A 27,222-nucleotide genomic window follows, 5' to 3' on the forward strand; every position below is an offset into this window, starting at 1 on the left:
TAAATCGGGTATGAAATCCATATGGATGAAATCGTATCGAAGCATCTCTTATATGTATGACCCTTATATGCTTGCGAGTGAGTGCGATAGTGGAAATTTTTTTGTCCGACGAGTTATGAGGCGTATAATAGCGATGCATGATACTTAGGAGGCTGGGATTTACAAAGCATATATCATACAAATTTTGGTAATGTTTATTTACATTCATTATTTATGTGATTACTACACCTATTTGGACAAATATTTTTTACAAATAATGATAAATTTGACATACAAATTGGTAATTTATAAAGTAAAGTGAAATTAGGCGAAATAAAATTTTTAATCGCACATTTAGAAATGTATTATAGCAATTAACTTTCCTGTTCGGAATTGAGAATCTTAAAAGTTTTTGCTTCAGCAAAATAATAGCGAAGATGAGCTGTTTCTGTTCGCAGGTATCGATTCACAGTTCGATACCCGCTACTTTGAGGATAGTAATTATAACGCAACTACTTTGAAACTATGTTTCGTAAATTTTCTGTGTGCATACCTCAGACGCTGCCGATCTCAGAACCGCTAAGATAAACTGTTTTTATCGCAACTGATGTGATAAGTTATTTTTTAATTACAGTTCGATACGCTAAACTTGGAGGATCATTACTGTAACGGAACTAATTTGAATTAATTTCTCTTCCTCTTTCTCTGTTTTTCATTTACTTCGATTCGAACTTGACGCAGAATCGTACAATCTGAATTTATATTATTGGAATATGTCAGCCTTGGGGTTTTGTACTGCTGCACAATTCTCTTCAAGCAATTAAATGCATCTGCGGTAAAACCTTGATTAACCGAGAAGGGCAGGATCGAGATCTTATACCCGGATAAATGAAAGCCGCGGATAACTTGAACACGAAGCATGCCGTGATTGCTAAATGTAAAAAAAAAGTATCAATAACAGTTAATATGCATAAAAAAGTATTATTTACAACCATTGCACCGCAATTATATCCCTAAGAGCGTACGCAGCACGTCTATTCTCCACTCCTTACCACCTCCTTGCACGTACCAGACTCCTTGTAGTCAAACTATTCCATAGACGTTTAAATGCGTTTTTAAAAAACGAACGAAAAAAATATATTTTATAGCAAACACGGTTAACTGGCGTGATACCGAATCCGTCAAGGTTACATTTTACAGGATGGGCAAAATAAAACGCGAACAATTTGAAACGTGAATAAAACCCAAACATGTCGACGCGAGAAGGACGACGAATCCTTCATTTCGCTTTTGAAAATTTGGGAAATCTTCGTTCGGTGTTGAGATACACGCTTTTGAAAAACAAAAAAGTTTTGAAAATGTCGCCGGGAGACTGACAAAAATTAATATTAAAAAATTTTCAACTTAATTTCCTTCAGAAATTGTGATTCGAAGATTAATTCTGGCATTTTAAAAATTCTCCGAGATATTCTTTTAAAATTAGAATAAAAACGCCCGCTTCATAGTTAAAACTCTGTTTTTGAGTCATTATCAAGAAAGTTCGCTACCAAAAAAGGTCGGCTACAAATGGTGTCGCGAATTTCACCAAAATTAATTCGACTGGCTCGTAAAATCTTTGAGTATCGGTTAGAATGCAGCTCCTCACATCTTCCAAAGATTTCTTGTGGTCAATCTATTCGATAGTCGTTAAAATCGATGTTTTTGAGAAAGAAAGGAAAAAAATATTTTTCGCAATAGACATGGTTAATTTGAATAAACCCGGACCCGATTGATTAATGTTACAAGGTATGTTATTTTCTTTCTCGTTATCAGTAAAAGCCAACGTGCATTGTGCAACTACACTGAAACGTTGCTTTGCTATTTGACAAAAGAAAAAAAAAAAAAAAAGAAGGACTGCTTATGGATGTCTCTATGTGAAGTTGTTGTTTTATTTGTTTTTTATGTTTCACGTACAAATTATTGAAAGGTAAACGTCAACTCGTTCCGCGTATGATTCGCAGATCATTACAACTGATGACATTATTTTTTGAAAAATAAAACCTTTTTTCCGGCATTCATGATTTTTAATCCACGGTACTTTATTGTTTTTAACAAAAAATATTATAACAAACATTATCTTTCTCTGAGTAAACAATTGTAAAGTCTCAACTAGTTTCGCCCGTTGAATTGAAGTTTTTTTCGGAAAGTTTAAGCTTTCACTATAAGTTAAAGTATTTCACAATATTCTTTGGCTGAAAAGTGAACAAACTTCTCCCCGAGCAGCGAAAAAGCGTTGAAATCACCGACTCGACGACCGACTCGGACGAAATGAAATGACCCGTTTACGAAATCATGTTATATAGACGTTCATTGAATATACATGTACGAGGTATTCAGGAAATTATATATAATACAAATCCGTTTCCACAGATATGCAGACATGTTAGAAAATTTCGCTTGTCATCCGCTTCATGATTACAAATGAATTGTTTCCTAACGATTGGATAGTCAATTTCCAAAAAGTGAATTATACTTTACCTATCTGTACGTATATAAGTACGTCATACAAGTAAATATGATACACTAATACGCGGTTATAGAGTTGAAACTGCTGATTAATAATGATTGATCGAATTTCACGGGAATGGGAAGAAGAAGAAGAAAAAAGGAGAAACAAAACCTCACGATGAAGCAACTGCGTGAGAACTGCGTCATTTACTTATTCTACAGTTTGAAAAACAATCGGTGCAATCTTACACATGTATAAAAATTAAAAAGAAAAAGAAAAATATCCAACGTTATCACTCCAGGTATTATAAAAAATCTGAAAACTGAGGAAAACATTTGCTAGTTTTTTTTCTTTTTCTTTTTTGGAAAGCACGGAGCTAATTTCTTTTCATACAATTGAAAATAATTTCAGTTATCACATCAATCGAATTAACATAACGAAATATAACTAATAAATAATGTAAAAAATGATTCGAAGAAATTGTTCTTCGATCGTCAGTCAAGCTTAGTGTCACAAAATTGATTAGAAATATCAATATTTTCCTTCTGCGACATTCTCTTCCGTATTATTGTTTTATTTTCTAATTTTATGTCGTTGGTTTTACCGTGCAAGGGGAAAGTAAAAACGAATAATTTCATTTCACATATTCCATGATGAGGTAGTTTTCTGAACGTGGATACCTACGACATCCGTTTCAACAGTGCATGGGGACTGGAAGACCTTGTGATCGTCTAGATGGTTGGATTTTCATCAAGGGTGGGGGATCTGACACCCCTCTACAAGAGAGCCGGCCGGTCATTTCCAGAGGCAAGGTTCGATCGGCGGTCAACGCGATCACTCAGTACTCGCACTCCGCACATTCTACAACCGTTCAAAAGTGACCCTCGAAGATTTTTCGGAATTTTTTTTTTTTTTTTTTATCGCCAACAGTGTCGCGCGTCGCTGCCGTTATTGTTTAAACCCTCTGCTGTACCAGTAAAATAATATATATCCGCAGTCGTAATTATCGCTGCGGAGGGGAACAAATTTTAATACTAAAAATAATAATATTGTTATTATTATCATTATTATTGCTATTCTTAACGTGAAATAAGAAAAAAAGCCGAGGAGGTAAAATATTTCGTATCCAAGTTTAATTCTGATGACTGAATAAAATAAAGAATAATAGAAAGAAGAAAAAACAAAAAAAAAAAAAAAATTGTAAACGAAAACGAGAATTCACGGAGAAATAAATATATACAGATATATAGATATTTAAAATCTATGGCGATGATGGAGCGATTGGTAGTGACGGTTATCGTTGCAGTTCAATTGCTTCATGGCGTGGCTGTAATCGCGACACCAAAGACCGTTGATTTAATTAAATCGGTCAAGCTGAACGGTCTTAAGGACGAAGAGATACTCGAGGCTTTGTCGTTGAATAAAACTGAAAATTCCGATAATTATACGCTAGCTGAACTCATCGATCATCTCGGTAATCACACTGCGGCCAATCAACAGCCCGCGCAGCAAGATCGTGTTTGGATCATCAATTCAACGGAAACATTGCACACGAACACTTTCTACGGTAAGCCGTGATACTAATATAATTGAAGATCTTTATTCACCCTTGTTTTCGACCTAGGAATGCGAGGAAAATTTCGATCGAGTGGAGACCGAAAACTTTCGAACACCATGTAAACGGGTAATCGATTTATTAGTTGTGAGAGTTTCAGGAATTTTGTTAAGCAACGCGGCGAAGAGGCTCGCCGTCTAAAAGTGCCGATTGGTAATTAGGGTCGAATTGTGTTATAACGACCATTGTGGTAATTATATGATATATTTCTCGTCGCAGTCCTCGATCGCATTTATAAACGATGAGTTGTCATTTGCTGAGGAATAATATTTGACCAATTAAAGAATTATTGGAACATCGTTGACGGCCGAAAATTTTCCAATTCATTTCGTGATAGAAGAGTTTCAACTATATATTATATTCTTTTCTGGAAGGTGATTGGTCACTTATCACCTACGTGATACGATACTTATCTAATTCAGAATCACAGGGTCTTGTACGTCAGACTAACTTGATTTTCTTAATTTCAAACTTAGTTTTTTTACGCCCTGTGAGTCAGGAACAATAAGAATATTCAAAGTTTGTGCAAGAAATTTTCAAAGTTTCTTAATTCGCATCGTCAGACTAATTTAAACAGCTCAAAATTGCTTTCTATTTCGATTTTAAGTGCATAAAAAAATTGCCTTATCGTTACAATTTACATGCTTTAAATGGCCGAATACCTAATTCATTAGGGAAAGTATTTTGGGTCAAATACGGTGCTCAATTCGGGCGTAAAAATTTCTGTCTTGACTATTTTTTCCGTCTTTACGATTTACTATTATTAATTAATACACCTGTTGATATCGCTTGGATATAATTTGGAAATGTTATTAATTCAATCCGAAAGACTGCGAATAGACATTCCCTCGATTTGATTATCTGCAGAGATTTTACACACACGCCGATATGTACATATATATATATATACACGTGATTTTGTGAAACCGTGTTATAGATGGTGAAATGATGCGTGTGGTTCGAAAGGAATTACAAAATAATATACATTAGCCCGAATGTATATATAACTCAACGTATAAATTAACTGTTGCCGCTTCGCTGACATACCATTTCAGAAATCGCTGAGGCATATTGTTGCGATATATCCAGATTCTAGATAAACGCATCATAATGTTGCAAATATCGTTGCTGTAAAGTATCCTATACATGGTCACAGTTTTCAGAATTTTCTTAATCTGATAAAAATCTTACAGGCAATATGGAAAGCATCGTCAGAAAAAATATTGAAAACGGAAAAAAAGGAAACCACTCAATTTTCTATGAATGTTGGTTCCGAATTTTAGCGCCTAATGTCCTGTTTTGTTTCAAACATCCTATTTTGCCTCAAGTATCCCATTTGACCTCAAGTATTTTACTTTGACCAAAGTATCCGATTTTGACCGAAGTATCCCATTTCGCATCAAGTATTCTACTTTGACCCAAGTATCCCATTCTTACCAGAGCATCCCATTTTGCCCCAAGTTTTCTATTTTGACCCAAGTATCCCATTTTGATTGAAGTATCCCATTTCGATCCAAGTATTTTATTTCGACCCAAATGTTCCGTTTCGCTCCAAGCATTCCATTTTGACCAAAGCAGGTATGCCATTTTACCCCAAGTATTTCCATTTGCCCTAGAATCTCATTTTGCCCCGCTTCCCACTACCACGCTACAGTTTGAATGTATGTAGTAATTTTTCGCGAATTGCAAATCGTTGTGAGTCATAGTTTTAGTGACTCGTAAAAAATTCATCAAGTTACTTCATCGACATAAAGTTTATTGCAACACCATTCGATCAAACGGTATTTAGTCGAGAAGATTTAAACATAATAGAAGAAAAGACCTTCCTTCAAATTTGACAGTGATATAATTTTAACGGGAAATTTTTTGATCCTTTGGAAAAGGAGGTGAAGAAACGTTGATATTATCTTATGTTAATTTTGAAGTTCATACGCGAGATTCTTATCGACTTCATATTTTTTTACCATTTCGCGTGAACAAATGCTTAAAAACAAATTAGAATATCCCACCGGGGATCTTGCAACGAGTAATCTTGACGTCCAGTAACCTTCGCCCAGAAACTGCAACTTTTAACAACCGCGGAGACCAACTTAGGGTATAATAATAGAACGAAAAACACGTGCTGAGATGTATATTATACCGCTAACTAATGGTTGGTTACACAGTCATTGTATACGATTTTCCTTGCCTTGAATTATTCAGCAAACGTTAGCGCAAGGCTACTGCCTCTGCAGCCTCGTCGCATCCGTGCGTGAATAAATTAATGTGCATACTTAATAATGGCAGCCTGCCTGTCCTGTGCTCACTGTTAATTAACAATGAGAACTGAACGAATTTGTCACAGGCTAAAGAATAACCAGGTTCGTACTCACGAAGACCTTGCTGCTTCACCACGGCTTGCAGCCTCAGCGCGTGCGTGTCTACTTTCGATTCTCTCCTCTCCTCTTCCTCCCATTCACAAGTCAATGTCAAATGCCTTCCTCACTTCGTGCAGGCACCACAGACTTGGATACCATCGCAATCATATTCACATTCACATTTTGTTATTCACGATGCATGCCTCGAGGCTTCAAATTTTTTTTCTATTCATCTTCGAAAAAGGTTAACGTACCGGTGTAGTTCATATACCTGCCAAATACAAATTTGCAAGGAAATCCCCACCTTATTAGGAACCAAGATATGTAAATACGTCCTATTGCAGTTAAAATATAACTGTAACACGTTATGTACCGGCTCGTATTCGTTATAAAAGCGTTTTCTACTTAAATGTATATTCCACTGATCAACTCGATGTGGCATAAAAAAAAAAAAAAAAGACAAAAACATTCAACGACTTGTACGAAATTTTCCGTCCGCTTAATACGAGCATAATTTATCTAAAACCGAGGGTGAAGTGATCAGCTGATCGCTCAGTGCAACCCCATGTTGCTTTACCTACGAGCACACTTGAATCGAAATAGCAGTCAAATTAGAATTTTCATTCAATCCCGTTGATACGCACACAGGAACCTATCGTCGTAATTTAACCGGTAAAACAAGTTGATGCAATGAATCAATACTCGACGTGAAAGATCCGTGAAAATGCGTCATGTTTTAAAATACGTTGTGCAAGTAAAATCCTGCGTAGCATTTCCCCAACATAGTAATATTCTTAAACTAACATGCACATGTGTATAAAATATTATAAAGTCGAACGCTGACGTTATCCGTAAGCGTAAGCACAATAAAGTAAACACCAACAAAACACCATATACATATAATACAGGTATATACCTCTTCATGAATCTTGACAAGCAATACGGATATAGTTAACGTATTGCAAATTTAGTTATGCGTTACACGTCTCGGATTCTTTGCATAATTGCATCTTAAGAGTAAATGTAAATCTTCAATATTTACCACAAGTCAATATTATACAAGTACATAAACTTCACTGTCGATATTATTCATCCGCGACTTCAAACGTATTAAAACATCCATTCTATTATTAATGGCTGAAACTTTTTTTTCTTGATACGAAAGCATCTTGGATATTCGCTAATTGGGTATTTGCATGATTTTTATATTTCTTAACTTTTGATGTTTTTCGATTCTATAAATTTTTTTAGAATTTTTGTAAAAAAAAATATTTTGTTTTTGTTTATAAGTATTTAAATAATTTAATAAATAAAAAAAAGGCAATATTTAAATGAATAAGTAGCTCCATCTCGCGTATGTGACGTCACAATGCTGAATTTTTTTGAAATTTTTAGCGCCAAGTTCTCCTGTAAGCACGCCGTACGTGTAATCAGCTGTTGCTCTGTGTTGTGATTGATGAAAAGAACGTCTGATAGTGCTGTTTATTATAAACTAAAGTTATTAAATTATTTAATATGTCATTAAAAAACGATTTTTGTTGGTGTATAGTACCAACTTGTGAAAATACTTAAACTAATGCTTGCTTAACATTCTTAGTATAATAACATTGACGTGATCATAACCTCCACACAATTATCCGTGTGAGTTAAAAAAAAAAAAACACCACACAAAAATTGATTTCTATTTTAATTATTTTCACCGAAGTCTGACATTAATTATACAATGTATCAAACTTAAAGTTTAAAAAACTTACTTAAAATTTTTTTAGCGCTAGAAAATATTGTACATTACTCTTTGTGGATTCAAATAAACGCGCCAGTAGCAGCACAATGACGTCAAACCAATCACATTCCGTTTTATGTCACGTGACTCTTATGTGATTTAGGACCACTTTTATTTATTAAATTATTTAAATATTTATAAACAAAAACAAAATATTTTTTTTTCAAAAATTCTAAAAAAATTTATAGAATCGAAAAACATTAAAAGTTAAGAAATATAAAAATCATGCAAATACCCAATTCGTAATAAATTAGGGTAAGTGAGATTTTTGGAGAAAACTTTTCGTATCAAATTAGCAAAGTAATTTTTTCTCTTACAACATTTGGCCTAAGAGTTGCCCCAGATACATATTAGATTCTCTTCGATCAAGAGTCGAACAATTTTAATAAAACCGGACTAGCAACTGTACGCAATCTATTGCGTAAAGAGCCGAGATTCTCGAGCTTCGAACGGCACGAGGTGAACGTAGCTGTAAGCCAACCTGCTCGAGTGATAAGTTCCTCGTTCCTTTCGCTTGTTGCGCTTTGAAATCGGGTGAAAGTGTCAAAACAATGTCAGACGCCGAAGATACATCTTGATGACAATATTTGTAAAATTACGGTGAGAAATTTGAACAAATGTGTTTTGTAGTGAGAAACGTAGAAAACGATTGGTGTTTGAAAATATATAGTTAGTCTGCGAAGTAATTACGCATCGTTCTCGAAAAAATTTTGCCAAATGTCTAAACCCCTCGATGAAGTCACTCTGTGTTTCAACAGAACAATTAAATACCTGAAAACTATTTGAGCTGCTTCTGATAGGAGAATCTATGAGAGATTTAAACCGAGAATAAGAAAAACTAATAAAGACAACATACTTGAATGATCGGTAAAGTAAAATGTGCCGCTAAAAATAGTCAAACTTCCATTTATAGTTGACGAGTTTTTTTTTTTTTTTTTTAGCAATAGAGTATCAATTACGATAAATTATGTTAATATATTCAGTAGGTAAATAATGATCGACGGTGCGTAAAACTCCTGCGGCAAAAGTAGAGTTAACTGTTCAGTATGAATATATAGGTTTTAATACAGATTCTTTTCGGAATTAAGATTTGTTTCATTACTTAAACTTAACTCAAAACTCTTGGATTTCAATGAAACAACTTGAGTTGAGATCAAAAGAAGTTGAATGATGAAATAAAATGACTTGAATTGAAGAAGAAAAACATGTCTTGGTCAAAAAATCATCGAGCACACGAAAGGTGCAACTATGTCTTTTCTGTTAATGAATACTTTTTCAGTATTCAGGTGTTCAAAACGACGCGTATGGGTCGATTAGCAGAGGCGAGGCTCTCGGTCGGCTAATTGGTAAGCCATACAAGCGAAGCTAGAAACGAAGGTGGATTATGCAACGGCTGCATAAACGTCGTTTCGTGTTTACTTTCATTTCAAACCGCATAGCTACTCACTTCAGACTCCACGTTCATTGGCCACCGGTGACTCTTCTAATCGCTACTCGAGGTGAACAACTTCACGTATGTCCCATGTGCAGTTTCTCGCTACTCATTGCACTTTGATACGTATCTCAAGAGTAGAAACAAATACAGCTTCGCGCTATTAGATTTCACTTACATCTCGTGATCATCCGGATTTAGCTCAAGGACCAGGATAAAAAAACTAATTAAATATCAATTTTTATAATATGAGAACAAGAAGAAAAGTTGGAAGAAGAAGACATTATTATACCGTTGAATTATTGTATAAGCTCGCAGCAATAAATTTAAATACATTTCTCTTTTCTTTTAATGGTCTAATTCATTATAGTAGAATAAACGGCATTCGACTTCAAATCACCAGATTAGAATGATGGACTTCAAACCAAGTGAATGCACACTGTAAATATTTTAGTCGTGTAGAAGCATTATACTTTAACTTAATAACTTGTTAACTGTACTTAATTACTTAATTGTAAAATGAAGCTGAGCGAATTGAATTATTCCCGGAAATAACCGTCTATAAAGTATTTTCTCCATCTCTTGATACGTCACGATTTTGCCGAATTTCGTAATATCGATTTCCTAACCTCTTCATCGAAGACGGATCGCTTTCGATCTTACGCATTTCTTTAATAAAATCAATGGTCTCATGATTTGTTACGATATTTCAAATCATCAAAAATTGTATAACATACGGCCTGCCTTTCAAATAATTTCGGTGTTTACGAATGAGTTTATTTGCAATTGAAAGCTTCGAATATCAGTTCAGTATCAGTCGAATATCTTATTTTTTCGACATTTTTTTTTCTCTAATTAGATAGGTGATCTGGTCAGTACATTTACTCGTGCGAGACGAAACGCTCTATGAGTTTGATTTGCTACAGTATGAACATTTTCTGTGTTCGATTTCGTGCCTAAGTTGTCTGAAAAGAAAAATGAGATAAGTCTCTTAGTTTTTGATACGAATATTGGTTAATCGACGATCAATTTTAGCTATGAATTTACCATTAGACTAATGAAATTTTAAATCTCGACTTCTCTGAATGCATTAATTGAATGTGGCTGAAGTTTGAGTTTCATAATCAGTCTAATGTGAAAATAGAATATTATTATAAAAGAAAGATCAACTGGCAAGGTGTTTTTGAACGATAGAGCCAATCTGTATCTTGAGCCCTCAGAGTATATCTGTGGCAGACAGACATAACCGAATAAGTAAGAAATCGCGATTTTAAGTTACAGATACTCTGCCGCATCGGGAAAATCGGTTCCAGAATTAATTACTATTGGAAGCCATTCTATTTTATAGAAAATCGAATGTAGCAATATCATTAAGACAATGGAGTCATTATTTTTTCGCTGCCAAACTGAAACAATTCCACTTATTCGGTTATGCCGGGAAAATGGACTTATTTGGTTTAGCAAAACCACTATATTTCCATTCAGATAAACAAATGTCGACAATTATATATCTTAAAATAAAATATGGATAACAAAGTTCAAAAATCCGGCATAAACTCGTTTTTTCCAAAAAATGGACTTATTCGGTTACGCCTGTCAGCCACAGATATAATACACATACTCCAAACTTGTGCCATCAATTCATCTGCTAGTACAGAAACTGGTCGTTAAACATCCCTCGTAGAAATTTATTATTATTGCGATTCCGCTGAAAACACGACAAGTGAAAGAGGTCATCAAAGAAATAATAAATCCGTGCACAATGCATGACGACTTTTTTTCTTTACATTCATATTATGTGAGTGGAGATATTATCGTGACTTAGATTCGAGGAGACAAGGATTTTGAGGTAATTATGGAATAACGATAAAGATATATGGCCTTGTTTGATCGCGACCTGATTGCCATAAGGTATAAGCGTACCTATGCGTTTGATACCAGACTCCATGGCCTTGTAGCATGTCATCGACGTGTCCCGTATTTAAAGCAATGAAAGTAAATATCATTCCTTTGGAAACAGCTCCGCATGTTGAAATATCGAAAGTAGTTTTATTCCCCCTCCTAACCAAACACGTCTGACCCGGTGTAACAGGTATATTCAAACGCCTAGGGACGGCTAGGATTTGGACAGGCGAATACCGTGCCAGGTATCCATCTCGCTGCAGTCGAGAGACAAAAAATTGATGCAGTTTTGTCCCAGCCTGATAATTGTAGGAGGTGAATTGGAAATCTTGGAAACTTGTTTCGGACATTCGTTCCAATGACTCGATTTAAACATTCCCGAGTGACCGATCGTTAAGGAATGCTCTGAACCCACGTCTGATTTCAAAACTGCATGGATTCCAATGAACAAATTTTAATTAAGAAGAAATAACTTTAAATAAAATCAAATCACCTTATTTTTTATGAAATTATTTTCATTCTAATCAAATCGCTTAAATTGAAATCAAGTTATTTAAATCAATACCGAATAACTTGAATTGAAATCGAGTGACTAGCATAAGCGAAGTTTAGGGACGAACCACTCCTCCTAATTCACCACCATAAAAAGATTCAATATTATCTGCTATTGAATGGAATTCTTGTATTTTTGTTCATATCGTAATAAAATTTTACCGTTTATTTATTTTCTATCGTCGAAGCACTATGTTCATATATCACTGGATTGCAATATCATCATTTGCCTGAAAATTATGACCACACTCACAGATTTTACCTTGAGTTTAACAGTCGAATGCGAAATAAATTTTCTTCTCTGTACTAATATATTTTCGGTAAGCCGAAAATTAAACCCGAGGGAAATCCTGATGAAAGTGTTCTTTTATTATACCTATACAAAAAGAATTTTGAGTGCAATTCAGGATTCTGGATAAACGTAAACACTGTACACAAATTTTTAATACATTTTACACTATGTGTTCAAAAAATACCAGACGAAAAATTTCTAGTATCTTTATTTATCTTAATCAATGCGCTAATCGGTGTTTTCCATCTACACAAATTTCGGTACTAAATAAAGTATAATCTGCGCTGACCGTTTATTAATAACCGAACGGAAGAAAGCACTTTGCTTGAAAGTGTGTCGACAAATTGCCGGGAATCACCGAACACGTCTGATAGAACCGTATCTCAAGGATTCTGCATAGGAGTAAAAAATCCGAAAGCATCTAATGGAAAGTCCTGCAGTCTTGATGAATCAGAATCGATCGATCGTTAATTAGAAATATAATTATCTTGCTTATATTTAAACAGACATTTGCAGATGTAGAAAACTTTTTATGACTTGGTTTTTTCCAACAACAGATATTTCGGCATGGGTAATCATATTTGATCATTGATACTTTCAACTTTTATGCTACATTCATCGTAGCCTCTGGCCCGTTGGCTATTCGGGTCACACGGTTTTGGAATAATCAAATTTTTCACGGACTTATTGAATGGTAGTGTCTTATTGTTATTTTTATTACTAGTATTCGTTATATTATTATTATTATTATTATTTTTATTTAGTATTATTATTTCTGTACTATAAAAAGCGGCAAGTAATAGTACGACGGTTTTAAAATTGTTTATCCATATTACACGCATCGATATAATAAATATTACTCTTGTTTTTAATTCAGGATTTAGTTCGGGAATTTTTGTCACGCCGTGGGCGGTGCCGATAAATAGATAAAAATCGAACATGACGTTTGAAAAACACATCGGGAGTGAAAAACACAAATATAAAAGTCGAAAAGTCGAATGAAACAACTAAGCCAAAAAACAAAAAAAAAAAAGTTAATTATCTGTCACATTAGCTTATTGACTTAGATCGAGAATAATCAACGATTATTCTTATAAATTATGTAAGCTGATGAATTCTTGATTCATAAGGTAATTACTCATTAATTTAGAACGCACGTGGTTTTGGATGAATTTAAAGCGGCGGCTTACAAAATTGGCAAATATGAAAGTGGGACGAAAATGATACGCGTGTAACAGTTGATCATCGTATTATAATATGACGAAATGATCGTTTCAATGCTAAACGCATGCCCAGCTCCCCAGGCCCAACTACATTATATACCCACTCGCTGATTTGCCAAGTTTTGGAATACGAAAGTTCTGACGAAATCTTTCCTGTCCTACGCCACTAATTTTTCAACTAATTGTAAATATATTAATATGAAAATGGAAATTGAAACAGAAGCAAAACATACTTTGAAAATACGCAAAAAAAATTCGTGAGTGGGGAAAAACAAGGGTCAACGAATTGAAGAACAATAGAGAAGTACGTTAAATACAGCTAATATCTTCTTCGATCCTGCAAACATCGTTGTCAGATGATGTTTCACACTGAACACGGAAGCGATTACGACTATCTTCACGCCGCATCTTGTTTTTCAAAAATTACATACTTATCTTTACGACGCGTCGAAAAAATATGCTAACTTCGTGTTTTCGATATGCTGGTAAGACCCGCTGAAAATGTTATGCCGCTTGGACGTACGTTGTACACTTGACACAAATTCAAAGTTTCGTTCTTGTCACAATAATTACTCATGTTTGATAATATCCAACATTTTGTTAATTATCCATTAAACACGATTAATCTTCTCGTCGAGCTACGACATGAATTTGTTATTCAAATTTAACGTTTACATCAAATTATTTCTGCAACGCGGTATTAATTACATAACGAGTTCTGCAATTTTTTACGCAGTTACTACACGCAACGTCATACGAATTTTTATGATTATTTAAATTCACGGCAATACTATCAACTAATCACAATAAGAGGTAAACAAAAAAAGCAATGATTTCGATAGCCGCAATTCTTACAGTATATGTAACAACGTGAGCCATAGGTATTTATCTGAAATTCTAAAAACAACCTGTCCGATTGAAAGTCTTAGAGAATGGCACATCCGTTAAACAGATTTTCAATTTCAGTAGAGAAAATAAATTTACGTGTGAATATCATAATCAAAATTCAAAAAATGTAGGTGTTGATTTTTGTCTCGGTATTTCAGAAAATTTCGCCGAGGAAATCGACAGAGAGTCCGGGAATCTTCTTGAACTGATTCCCGCTTATCTTCCTGGAACGGGACCAGTCAGTGCGGAATGTCGCCGGGATTCGAACATTTTCAAGCGAGAACTAAACAAGTTGAGCTTATGGGCGTTAAAGAGTAAGTTTGTTGATCTGCAAGTATGAATATATTTGACATTAAATTTTGGTTATATCATCGAAGATTGTGTGAAATCAACCGATGATTCAGAATCGAAAAAAGAATGAATAACGAATGACGTGAATAAAAAACGTATCTGATGTATGCATAGGTAAAATTTAGCGAGATTTGGAAATCATACGATTGCGTGAATTACGTCGGTTCCCTCCAGTAAACGTCATGCATCAGAACAGTCCCAAAATGGCACGAAACTCAAATCTTTATGAATATTCTACTTTGGAACGATAGTGATTTTGTGACTTTTCCCTTCTTCAGTGTTCGACGCGACGGCTAAAATACCCTCGGGACTCCTGAACGGGAATGTCAATCAGTTCGGGGACTTTGACGAGTGTGTTGGCGTCCAAGGAAGCGAAGGAATTCAAGGTCAATACTGTCTTGCATACCTTAAGTTGGACATGGACGATTCACGGCCGGACCTTAAGCATCTTCACAGACTCCTACATTCCCACTATGCATTCAACAGCAACTTAACCGACGTGAGTCGACTAAATTATCGTATTAGAATACAACGCATGAATGATTGGACTCTTCGAGAATATCGTTATGATAGCGAAAGAGCCTATAACAGACTTTTCAATTGCAATGTCCCACCTCGTCATCATACATTTACATCAGGAACTTTTCGTCATTCTAATTACACATCAGGCTTAATGTATTTCGTTTGTTTGTTGTTTGTGGGCTGATCGGCACACTTACTACAACTTCCCGGGTTGTTTCTATTATACTCAATTATAGCTATCGAGCGAATAACGACGCTATTCGTTTCTTAGGAGGATGGGGGAATAAATTGTACCAATTTTCAGTAAAAATTTACCCGAATCATATTCCATATTGATAAAAGTATGCGGAAAAGAGCCGCGGGTTTAGCATTCAGAATTAGAGTAGAATGTTCTTATTTATAGTTTTGACTGACGTCTGACCAGCTATCATGAGAAACTAATGTGATTTTAATTTCGCGTGAGGTGTTCGAATTGGCGCCAAGTCTTCGCCTCTTGCTTCCAATTCAAGACGCTAATTTCTGATGATGGCTGGCCAGGAGTTTACCAAAACCTTGAATTAAAATATTCTAACCTATAACACTGACCGCTACACCCGAGACTCCTCTCCGTGTACTCAGTAATGGTCCAGAAACATGCAATGTAGATAGAAATATGGGCATGTTTTCAGCCTGGACATCGTGTACCCCGATTCAGTACTGTGAATTGGGCCGTCTGCACGCCAGCGTCGTGTTCACCGCAAGACGTGGAAGTATCGTTGCGGCACGCGATAGCTAAACATACGGCGCAAACCGGGCTCAAAATAAGCGTCCGCGTTGACTCCGAGATGTGTCAAAGACGACGAAAAGATTCGTATCCGATGGAAATGATTGTTGCTAGGTATGTATAATGAATTGGATACGAACTATTCACGAGGCTGAAACAAAATGGCGTCGTGCAGAACAATCAGCTGATTGTTTCAGCCCCGGTTTTAGCTCGATTATACGAATATGAGGTTTCGCAAAGCTCTGTGCAAGCGATCACACTCCTCTTTTCTCATGCTGAGTTGATGAAGTGTTAAATAGTAGTTGGAAAAGGACGTTTTTTTCACCCTATTTATTTGGTTACACTTTAGTAGAACGGCATAACGGTCACACCGTCCAAAAAAGTGATATTCTGTTTCGAAAATGAGTTCTAAAAATCTAAAAAAAAATGTATACATAGGTATTGTTTAAGCATCGTAGAAAAAGCTCTCTCAGCTTGCCTAATCAAAATTGATCGTTTAAATATTGTAAAACATCGGTAAAGTTAAGGTAACGTGTATAATGTTTGGGGTGATATTCACCCCAAGTGACCAATTAGGGTTGATACGGAACGTCCAATGTGGCGTATTTTACCGGTACACAGCGAAGTATACTGACCTTGAATTTCTACAGCTGCTTTTTCATGGGCGTGATCGCTCTGGCAGTCGTTGCTTCCGTCTACGACCACTACGAACTTTCGGCGAGTGAATTGTTGCTGTCGTTCTCGCTGAAACGAAATTTCAACAAGTTGATATCACTTGAGAGAGGCGAGGGAGACATCGCCTCGCTACACGGGGTCCGGGCACTGAATGCCTTGATGTTGATCGTGGCCCACAAGAGTATGGCAATGTTCTTCAACCCATATATCAACAGAACGGAAATGGCGGAGGTATGCGGAAAATCGTCAGTACCTCGTGGTTAGATGAAGCGATCAGTTCTCAAATTAACAATGAAATTGCCGATTGCAGTATCTCGGTAAACCTTGGACAGTGATTGGCCGCGCTGCAAGTCTTTATACCGATCCGTTCATCATGCTGTCGGGACTTCTGACGACTTATTCCTTCGTTGGGCGACTTAACAGAACCGGGGCACTGGACATTAAGCGAGAGTACCTTTCCAGAATTCTCAGGTAAATATGGTTTTGGTTGTTAATGAAGAAAATCATACCGAGCGCTGTGATGTGCCGCAAAACCAATATCCCGCCATCAAGTAATTTCTGCGATGTGTTTCGTTTCAGACTAGTGCCCACTTTGGGGGCGTTGATAATCTTCTGTACATTCGTGATGCCGTTCATGGGTTCCGGTCCCCAGTGGAATCTCGTTGTAACACATCACGCTGACATATGCAAGAAGACTTGGTGGAGAAATTTCCTCTTCGTGCACAACTACTTTGGATTTGAAAATATGGTGAGTATATTGATATGTATAAATATAAAATGAGGTGTTAGAGTGTTGCTAATCATATTTAGGAGATGTTAATCATTCCAATATGTGAAATAATCCGAATTTTCATAAATTTTCCAGTGCCTAACGCACACGCACCACTTGGGAATCGATACTCAACTATTCGCTGCGTCGCCGTTAATAGTTTTCCTTCTTTGGAAAAGACCTAAAATCGGCACCGTTGTACTCACTGTTCTCGCTGTACTCTCGACCATGCTTCGTTACAAGGTCACATACGACAGGCAACTAAACAACTACGTTTTCTTCGGCACTTCGTAAGTATGAATTACGCAGAATTAGCTCTCGGGTTGAATCCTGCCCTGTATTTATACATTCGAAAATCGTCATTCGGATTTCATACAGATTTTAATGAGCAATGTTGTATTATCTTGATCTTTAATCACCTTTACAGAATAAAACAGTTGTTCGACACAGCAAACCACTCGTACATTTTACCAACTCATAGACTCACCGTCTACATCATTGGAGTTTTGACGGGATACTTACTCAGGACTTTCCCGAAAGACTACAAATTAAACCCTGTAAGTTGGACGGCGTGATTGTACCAAATTAATCTTTTCCAAGAAGAAACAGATAACTCAAAACAATAAATAATACTTTTTTTCGTTCTCCAGATTTTCGTGAACGTCGGATGGTTGGTCTCCACTCTAATGTTTGTCGCAGCGTTTGTTGGCCCAGCCCCGATGGGGTCAATCAATTACATCTATAATCCGATCCACGGCGCTGTTTACAACGCCTTTTCGCCGATTGGTTGGTGCATACTTTTCTCTTGGATAGCGTTTTTGTCTCACACCGGTAACTCAAATGGTGAGTAATAAATTCGTGGTTCTACCTTGATTGAGGGCTTGTAGTTACCGTAATTATCGATGGCTTTCAATTCTCCAAACACCGACGTATTCAGAAAAGCTTAAATTTTCTGGGAATTATTTCAGGTTTTTCGAAACCATTTCGACGGAAGGGTGGCCAGTCTCAAAAAACTTACTTGTGTTTCAAGGCATAATAGCCGATAATTCCAGTTCTGAATTTCATAGAACAATGCACGAGTGCAACGTAAAAAAAACTCAATCATTTCAAATGCTTTCTGAGTCAATGTTTCAAAATTTTCTCTCACCTATTTATCAGGCCGTCAAACCGGGATCTCGCGATTTATTGGAACTCAAAAATCGTCCTGATGAATCAAAAACAGCCAATAAAGCGTGTCAACGTTAAGCTGATTATTTAATTTAATTATTACTTGTATTTCAGGAATACTGAGCCGAATATTTGCCTGGAGGGGATTCCTTATCTGCACGAGACTTAGCTACGCCATTTATCTTACGCAGTTTCCAGTGTTCTTCTACAATGTCGGAATGAAACGAGGCGCGGAATATTACGGATTTATTGGTACATTGGTGGGTAGATTGTTGGAATTTTTGTAAAAATGCAGAAGACAACTTGATTAGAAATCAAATTTATTTACTGACCATAATTGTCCAATAGTTGAACGTCAAGGAGCTGACATGGATCCTTATTTCATCAGTTATTTTAACGCTGCTGTTCGAGACGCCGTTCCAAAACATAAAGAATCATTTACTGCGAAAACCGAAAATGCCTGTAGCGACTGAACCGACGGGGAATGAAAAATCGAAATCTGAGTAACATGTGATGATAAAAGTAACGATTTTTAATCCCATTTTGAAACTTGTAAATATAGGTACGTAGTGTTACGTATTTTATTAACATTATTATTATCCAGTTCGGATAGCCTGAGTTTATAAAAAAAATCCATCGCATGCTTGTTTCAATCATGTACAATGTACATGTGATACAAGATTAACATACTCACCGAATACATGTTTATATATATATATATATGAGGTATTCCACACCATTTCACCTAATCGGTGAAGGTCACTGACGCCGATCTTGGTGTCAATTTTATTCTCAATTCGTCTATCGAAAAAAAAGAACACGTGTTCGGCCGTTTTTCGATTAGGCCACCTGTGTCGATTTTATGAATTTTCCGATTTTTCAACTTTTTCGAAACAGACTTTTTACAACTGGCTCCATCTTCAAGAGCTTTCATTCTTTTCAAAAAATGATACAAGTATAAAATGTGTCAATAAGTCCAAGCTTTCTGAAAAAAATTTTTGAAAATTTTTCCAACCACACAATTCTAAAATTTTTTGAATTGCGACACCTTTGATTTTCCTGAAACTTTTTACTTGCATTCGAACAGTTACAATCAAGTTTTCCTCCAAAGGAAATTATGGACTTCCGATTCGTTCGGGAGTTACACCACAAGTGCCGTAAGTGTCATACATATATATATACACACACACACACACACATACACACACACATATATATATATATATTCATATCTACTAAACATTCATTTGTAAATAGTTATTAGATAATAAATCCGGGTTTAGCAAGTTATTGGCTGCGATACAAGTTGTAGCGACGCTTCCAAGACTGATCAATAATAAACTTTTCTTATCACCATCCCTTCTAATCAATACTTTTTTTTAATTAAAAAAATTTATACGTATCTTCCGCCAATTAGAGATGAAGGATGAAACAAAAAATCTAATCGACAAAAATTCCTTAAGCGAAGACAAAGTTTAAAAATGAAAGTAATTTGGATTTAGAGTTTTTTAATGTGATAATAATTTTGAGAAATACGAAATATGCATGTACATTATACGTATTTTTGCAACACGACAACATAGATAGGAATTTAGAGGTAACGCTTAATTTTTTACTTCTATTCAATTATCATCAGGTTCTTTGTGTATTGGAAATTATAAAAAAAAAAAATGTTAAGTGATATGTTTTATAATTCATAAGTTATATTGTATTATGTTGAAATGATAAAAAATAAAGTATCTTTTTTATAAATGCTGCCCTCTACATTTTTAGTGTATTTTCAAAATCGAATGTTGCAAGAAGAAAAAATAAATATATGTGTGCTCCAATACGTATATTATTGAAAAAAAAAACATTGTAATTCGTGCCGTCTTAAAAAAAAACTCAAAATAATATCAAAATATATACACGCGCAGATGTACTCTTTATAATACACAATACATAATAATATAAAAGTATATTAATTGTTAACAACAATTGTTAATTACAAATTTATTGTATATTTATATAATGTATTTTTCCCTACATGTCGGTAATACATAATATATTTATATATACATGTACCAGCGTATATTGAAAGAAATACGCGTGAAATTAAATTCGGACCGATTTTTATTAAAACATAATAAAATTTTAATAAAAAGTTTCTATTATTACATAAGGGTAAAGTATAAGAAAAAGTGACTGATCCGAGTAAGAATATTAATAATTACAAAAAGTGGGTTTTAATGTAATTATAACGCGGAAGTAATATCAGCTAAGAACAAGAATATGATATAATATAGGAATATAGCATATACATATGTACGTAATAAATCTGATCCGTGATCAATTATCGGATCCTACATGTAGTAGATTTTTCGAACGTTATTTATGTACCCATAAACTTAGTTAATATCTTATTTTACTCACAATCAGATGTAATCTTAGGTGGGCAGGCTTCTGGTATTCCGACCGAGATTCATGACGAACTAAAAAGAACACAGAGACAAAAATGTTTCATCGAATGCCATAAGAAGGAAAGAAAAGCAAAAAATTAAGATAATTTTGCAATTCGCAATGCACTCACCATATTCGCGTTAATATGAAAATTCACGGTCAGGCAGAATAACTGGGGCTATCAAAGACCAGACATAAAGCCCGAGGCAGAGCCAAGACGAAATTATCTTCACCCACATCGAAGCCGCGTTTGCGTTTAACAGAGACAGGTCTGAATTAGGCCTGTGAAAGAAATAAGTCGTGTAAATTAGAAACAACAGTTTTCGTTCTCTTTTTCATCACCTTACAAACCAATTCAATTACTGTTAGTACTATCGAGTACGATCAAAATCTTTTGTCGTTAAAGCTTTTTTTTCTTTATAAAATGGTATCTCTCTTGGTTAGCTTGATAATCATAAAACGCTGTGCATTTCAAACTTATTTAATTGTTTTCGAGATTTCATTGTGAGAAAAAATGAGATATGGCCATTTTGAGCGCCGAATATCGCAATCCCAAGTCCTGTAAATTTTAGATTCTTGCATCAGTTATTTGTGATAACCATCCATATTCACTTTTACTTGTTTCATGAGAAAGGTGACACCTAGCGGCGAGCGGAGAAACCGCGCTGCGCACAGCGCCACATTTCTCGATGAGGTTTGCTCAGACCGAAGTGAATTTGGTTTGAAACAGAATAACGTGAACATTGCCAGTCGTACTTACTTATACCAGTTGGTGAGCGTCATCATGACATAAAGAGTCGACAGGGCAAACATGAAGTGGAAGAAACTCCAGTTATAGGCAATGCAGTCTTCTTCATTGTCCCATACTTTGGCTTCTCCACCCTCTTCGTGATCTCCAGAAGGACCTTCTACTGGGACATAATCTGATCACAATTACCATGAAGTATGGAAGCAGTAACAAGTAAAAGCCTTTGGTTCTAAAATTTGTCACACTGAATTTATAAATCGTACACACATTTTTTGCGCAACTATCATTCTTATAAATTTGGTACATTTGTCGATTTTTATGAAAACAATTTTGATTTAAAGAACTTGAGGCAAAAACAAAAAGTCTAACAAACACAAAAAGCGAGAAACACGTCGCATATTCGACTATCCAACACACAATTGATTATTTAATAACATCTGACTTGATCACTCGCAGTTTTACAGAATCAATACAATATTCATAACCTTGCTCCAAAGTTTTACAATGGTCTTACAACTGGACAATACCACGGGGAAGTTCAAAAATATTATTTCATAATGATGACAAACTATTCAAGCCGTTGTGTGACTAAAAAATAACAACAAAACTACATCTATAATTAGTAAAAAACTACTGAAGGCAGGCACACCCTACAACAGATTATGCATATAACATCACGGATGTGATAATAGGACTAACAATAGTACCATTAATGATAATAACAATAATATGAGGAAATCAAAACTACGATTACGATTAATTTAAGCATCTAAGCTATGTAAGCAGATGTGAATGAGCAAATGATAATGAACGTAGATGACAATGGTTCTAATTTTAAGCCCCATTTTGGCAACTTAAGCAAACAACTTTGAACTGTGTATGTGTGTGCGTACCTTCATTGCCGACTAGAGATTGGTCTCTTTGATTCCAAACTGCATGGAAGAGAGAAAAAAAAATTGAGATTTGATTTATGGGTGAGAATATCGGACAAATCTGGCAGAACATATTATGAATAACAAAGTGCAAATTGTGTAATTCAAATCACTTCTGCTTGCTGTTAATTCTGTTCTAGAAGTGAAGAAGCTAGGTAACTATGAAACAATTTTGCAAGTTTTAATTAATATAAATAATAATAAATAAAAACACACACACTTTGGTGCGTATTATTCAAATGTGGCGAAACCTCGAGCCACGACAAAATTTCAAAGCACTGTAAGTGAAGACCCTGCCAAAAAAGCATTCTTCGTTTCTCAAAATTTTTCTAATTTTTTCCTGAATTCTCTGTAACGTCTTTCGATTTTTCAGAGCACTTGGAGAAATGTGACACAATGAATTGTGTCGTAACATCAGTTAATAATTTTCACTTCCAAGGTAATAAAGATACCATTTCCTGCAAGGTTTTAGAAGTTTCGTAATTTCACATAGAAATTTCGGCAATATTCTGAAATTTCTAAGTTTATGTTTTTTTAACTTTAGAGCGGTAAGTGATATCGAGAAACAAAAAATACAGGTAGTTGCATTTACGAGTACTACCACCTGCTGAAGTTACAACAAAATTCGCAATGGTGACCGTGCGACACTATGTGAACCACATGGAATTCCCCGCGTACACTTTCGGAAGTCCCTAAGAGATGTCTACTGAAATTCGGTAACAAAAGTCCTATTGAAATTCGGGGCTTTCTGAGCTTTTTCAGGATGTAGACTCCATGTTGATGATATTCTCAATAGTTATCATTCATAATGCTACGTTTTGACAAGGCTTTTTCGAATTTGGTAAATATTGCACGCTTCTTCAATATGTTAACTTTAGAATAGGTTTCATTAAAGAACAGGAAATGGGTAATGAAACGGTGATAAAGTGATAACATGATGAAATAGGGATTAGTTTGAGAAAATGCAGTATGAACTCATACAGTTACTAAGTAACACGCTTGATACTTACCAGCACCATTATCTTTGGCCATTACATTCTCAGACATGGTGAGCCTTGACGATTTTGAAGCTGTACGAAGTGAACTGTACAGAACGCAACACATCCATATCACCAAGCTGATGATACTCTCCTTATCGAACTTCGGATCTTTCGAACTAAATCGATAATTGCATTCGGAATCTGTGAATGATTTTCTTCATTTAGCACCCTCGACACATCCAGATATTATATATTCATTCTAGGCAACCAAATCTACCTGGGCTGTTTGAAATGCCGCTCCATGTAAGATAAATTACGTAGAGACTAACGACGGAAGATTGAAGGAGACCGCTGTTGGGTAGTTTATCTTGAACACTTGGTAGGATGGAAACGGCACTGGCTATGACGCACAGAATTAAGTTGAACGATATGAAAAACTTGTTCAGTTCGCAACCGCCAGGCTGAAACGAATAAACAACAGGATAACCATCTAATGCAAGTTGTGTCTATGAATTTCACGATTCGTAAATGGACTCACTATTGTGAAATAAACGAATAGCAAAGTAACTCCGGTTATTACTCCTGCGTAAGACAGAAAAGTAGATCCCAACAGTGCAGCATACCTAAAAAATGTCTTTCTGTTAGGGAGCAGTTGAACTTCGAAAGGTTAAATACTTCGAAGTTCGTTAATTACAATGTAACGGAAACGAAAATAATAGGGAAATGATGTGACCTAAACTCACCAGCCCTTCGATTCGGTTTCGTGATAATTTGTGACCCAAGCATCTGCCCAAGAATGAGCGAAATCAACAATTAGAATCAGCTGGATAATGATAAATAGAAATCCACCGATCATTCCAAAGTACATCCAAGTTATTCCAAACGATCCTTCTGGGATGAAGAAGGCGCCTATGATCCCACCGATTACAATGAGATACTTAATAGCCCAAAAACTGAAACAAACATGTTAAACTATCCATGTTGAAATTTTGCGATGTGGAGAAGCCATTAAAACTTGAGGATAAATCAGTAGTTAGGAAAAGAGAAAAAAAAATCCTTCAGCAATGTTTTTTTACGACAATGATACTAAATACGAATGAAGCAACATCTCTACTATATAATAGAAACAAATTCGAATAACACAAGCTAAGATATCGACAATTTATAAGTAAGTTTGGTTACTAAACCAACTACATTCCTACAGATTTTCAGAAAAACATTTAAGATCATTCAATCCTACATTACAGTGCAGTTATAACATGCAGATTTAATTGCGGACAAACATCTATTGTGCTCGTTTAACCTAATTACACAAATCTATTTTTATTCACTCTGGAGATGAGTATCTGTGAAACTTTTTAAATCAATTTTCAGAGATTTTTATAGTGAACAAAGGAAGCCCAGACATCAAAAGCAAATAAAAATATTCCAGGACGTGTTATTCGAATTTCTGTAAACTCATTTCTGTCACGTAATAGGGATGTTGTTTCATTTGAGTTCACTATATTGGCGCAAATATCAATGCTGACGATTTTTTAACTTGAAAAAAAAAATCTTTTCCTATCTTTCGATTCAAATGGTCTGGCTGATTTATCCTTAAACCAAGTGATTATTACATACCCGTTTTGAATCGGGGCTCTCGGATCTTTGGAACTTTTAACTCTAATCATGATAAGGGACATCAGAAGGAAAAAGAGTGTGAGAATGAAGCACATCCGGTAGACGGCGAGAAAGCCAACAACATCCTTGCAGTCAAATTTGAAACCAGTTGGAACATAAGATGAGCTGTTGGTGCAGAACGGAACCTGAAAATGATTGAAAAAAAAAATCAACTACTTATTTATTCGTTCTAGCCACTTAAAATTAAAATTTGAACAATTTCACTACAGCTTACCTTTGCCAGAGCTGATTGGAGTCCTGGAGAAAGGGTAATGCAGGCTGCAATCGTACCCAATAACAGCATTAGAGCATACATGATGCGAGTGCTGGTGCTGTTCCGGCATGTCGGGCACTGCGAGCAGCAAAAGCTGCATGCCGTACTGCCGCAAAGGCAGGCAAGCTAAAATAGGAATAAGTAATAATTCTGCGTACATCGATGGAATTATTCATTTATTCATCAATTCACAATACATGAAATATGTGACCGGAAATACAAAAGTAATTCAAATAACTGTAAAATCTGTACACACAACAGATATTTATTCATTTATTTATATTTTCACAAGCATAGCCCTTTGAAAATAATTTGTAAGGAAAAAAAATATCACATTGAATTTATTACTAATGTGCGCAATTTTATATTCTTATTATAACAATAAAAATGAAAGAACAACTTATTGAACAAGCTGACTTTGTTATTGAATACAAAAATGGAGATAAGAGATAAGGAGTAAGTGAAGTAGCTTTGTGATGTTTTTTGTCTTTAAATACTATAAATTTTCCTCAGCAGCAGAGGATTAAATTTGACAAAGAAAAGTAGAAATAGGGCAGGGACGTATATTTATTATCATTGTTGATGCTATTATTAATATCAATATATTTAAATATTTATTTATTCACCCAACAATTAGAAATTTCGACGTAATTAAAATTTGTGAATGAGTTTGGGATACAAACGTTGAAAGAAATGACGATTATCTCTAGCAGACAACCAAATCAATAGGTCATAAATATCATAAATATATTACATTCTCAGACAAAATTTTGAATACACACTTCTTTCATATAGAATCTTCGTGTGTAATTACAAATATCATATGAGTGGCTGGATAGAATTCTTCGTAATTAACATAATCCGATTGTTATCCTGAGTCATCAGGTGAGGGAAAAATATATCGCAAGACAAATCGAAATGCATATCAACATTCTTACCTGCGCCGTTGAGCACACAAGACCCATTTTTGACTTTCACAAATCCACTTATGCCTTGGAATTATTAATTTTCACTGTCCCAAGATTTCAGGCAAACGCACAATTTCACAACGAGACTGTCGATATCGAATAACACAAAATCAGTGCTAGACATGTACTTCTGCATATAATTCCTCCCAGTTACTAGATGGCGCTAGTATGGTGTAAATTGAACATAGTGAGGATATAGAGGCTACGTTCACTGAAATTCAGTACTGTCAATGTCAAACATCTTTGTCATACTTATAGAGTTTGTGAAAGGCTCTGCCTTTATCTATCGTGTGCCAGATACTCGAATCGGATGACTGTATGCGGCGGCCATCTTGAATTGAATTGAACCTGATTGGCCGTGTGCTATAGCAATTTTGATCGTCGGATCAGTGGATTAGCTGCGTGCAGCGGCCATCTTATGCTGAATTGCAGCTAATTGGATAGCGCATTGGCCATGCTATGTA

The 27,222-nt window shown here is 35.4% G+C and overlaps 2 protein-coding genes across 7 annotated transcripts; one reads left to right on the plus strand and one right to left on the minus strand.

Annotated features, from left to right (window-relative positions):
* Positions 1-3,280: 3,280 nt before the first annotated feature.
* On the plus strand, positions 3,281-20,675 carry LOC124213225 (nose resistant to fluoxetine protein 6). The gene is made up of 12 exons (XM_046614295.2): positions 3,281-4,034; positions 14,670-14,825; positions 15,141-15,361; positions 16,053-16,261; positions 16,798-17,053; positions 17,133-17,293; positions 17,402-17,570; positions 17,688-17,881; positions 18,019-18,148; positions 18,242-18,434; positions 18,873-19,018; positions 19,107-20,675. The coding sequence occupies exons 1-12, from the start codon at positions 3,731-3,733 to the stop codon at positions 19,263-19,265; spliced, it is 2,298 nt and encodes a 765-aa protein (XP_046470251.1). The 5' UTR covers positions 3,281-3,730; the 3' UTR covers positions 19,266-20,675.
* Positions 20,649-26,935, minus strand: TMS1 (serine incorporator TMS1). 6 transcript variants are annotated; one of them, XM_046614305.2, is made up of 11 exons: positions 26,729-26,935; positions 25,752-25,916; positions 25,478-25,662; positions 24,601-24,810; positions 24,396-24,480; positions 24,135-24,318; positions 23,888-24,058; positions 22,839-22,877; positions 21,958-22,108; positions 21,328-21,479; positions 20,649-21,229 (listed from the first exon to the last, which is right to left on the minus strand). In XM_046614305.2, exons 1-10 carry the CDS (start codon positions 26,753-26,755, stop codon positions 21,338-21,340), a joined length of 1,359 nt encoding a protein of 452 aa, XP_046470261.1. In that variant the 5' UTR covers positions 26,756-26,935; the 3' UTR covers positions 20,649-21,229; positions 21,328-21,337. The 6 variants fall into 6 exon arrangements, with proteins under 6 accessions (XP_046470261.1, XP_046470260.1, XP_046470262.1 ...); XM_046614304.2 differs by having other exon boundaries at positions 21,958-22,120; XM_046614306.2 differs by having other exon boundaries at positions 21,958-22,105; positions 26,729-26,934.
* Between the last annotated feature and the right edge of the window lie 287 nt (positions 26,936-27,222).

Source organism: Neodiprion pinetum, chromosome 2, assembly GCF_021155775.2.
Source record: "Neodiprion pinetum isolate iyNeoPine1 chromosome 2, iyNeoPine1.2, whole genome shotgun sequence".
Classification (NCBI taxonomy): domain Eukaryota; kingdom Metazoa; phylum Arthropoda; class Insecta; order Hymenoptera; family Diprionidae; genus Neodiprion; species Neodiprion pinetum.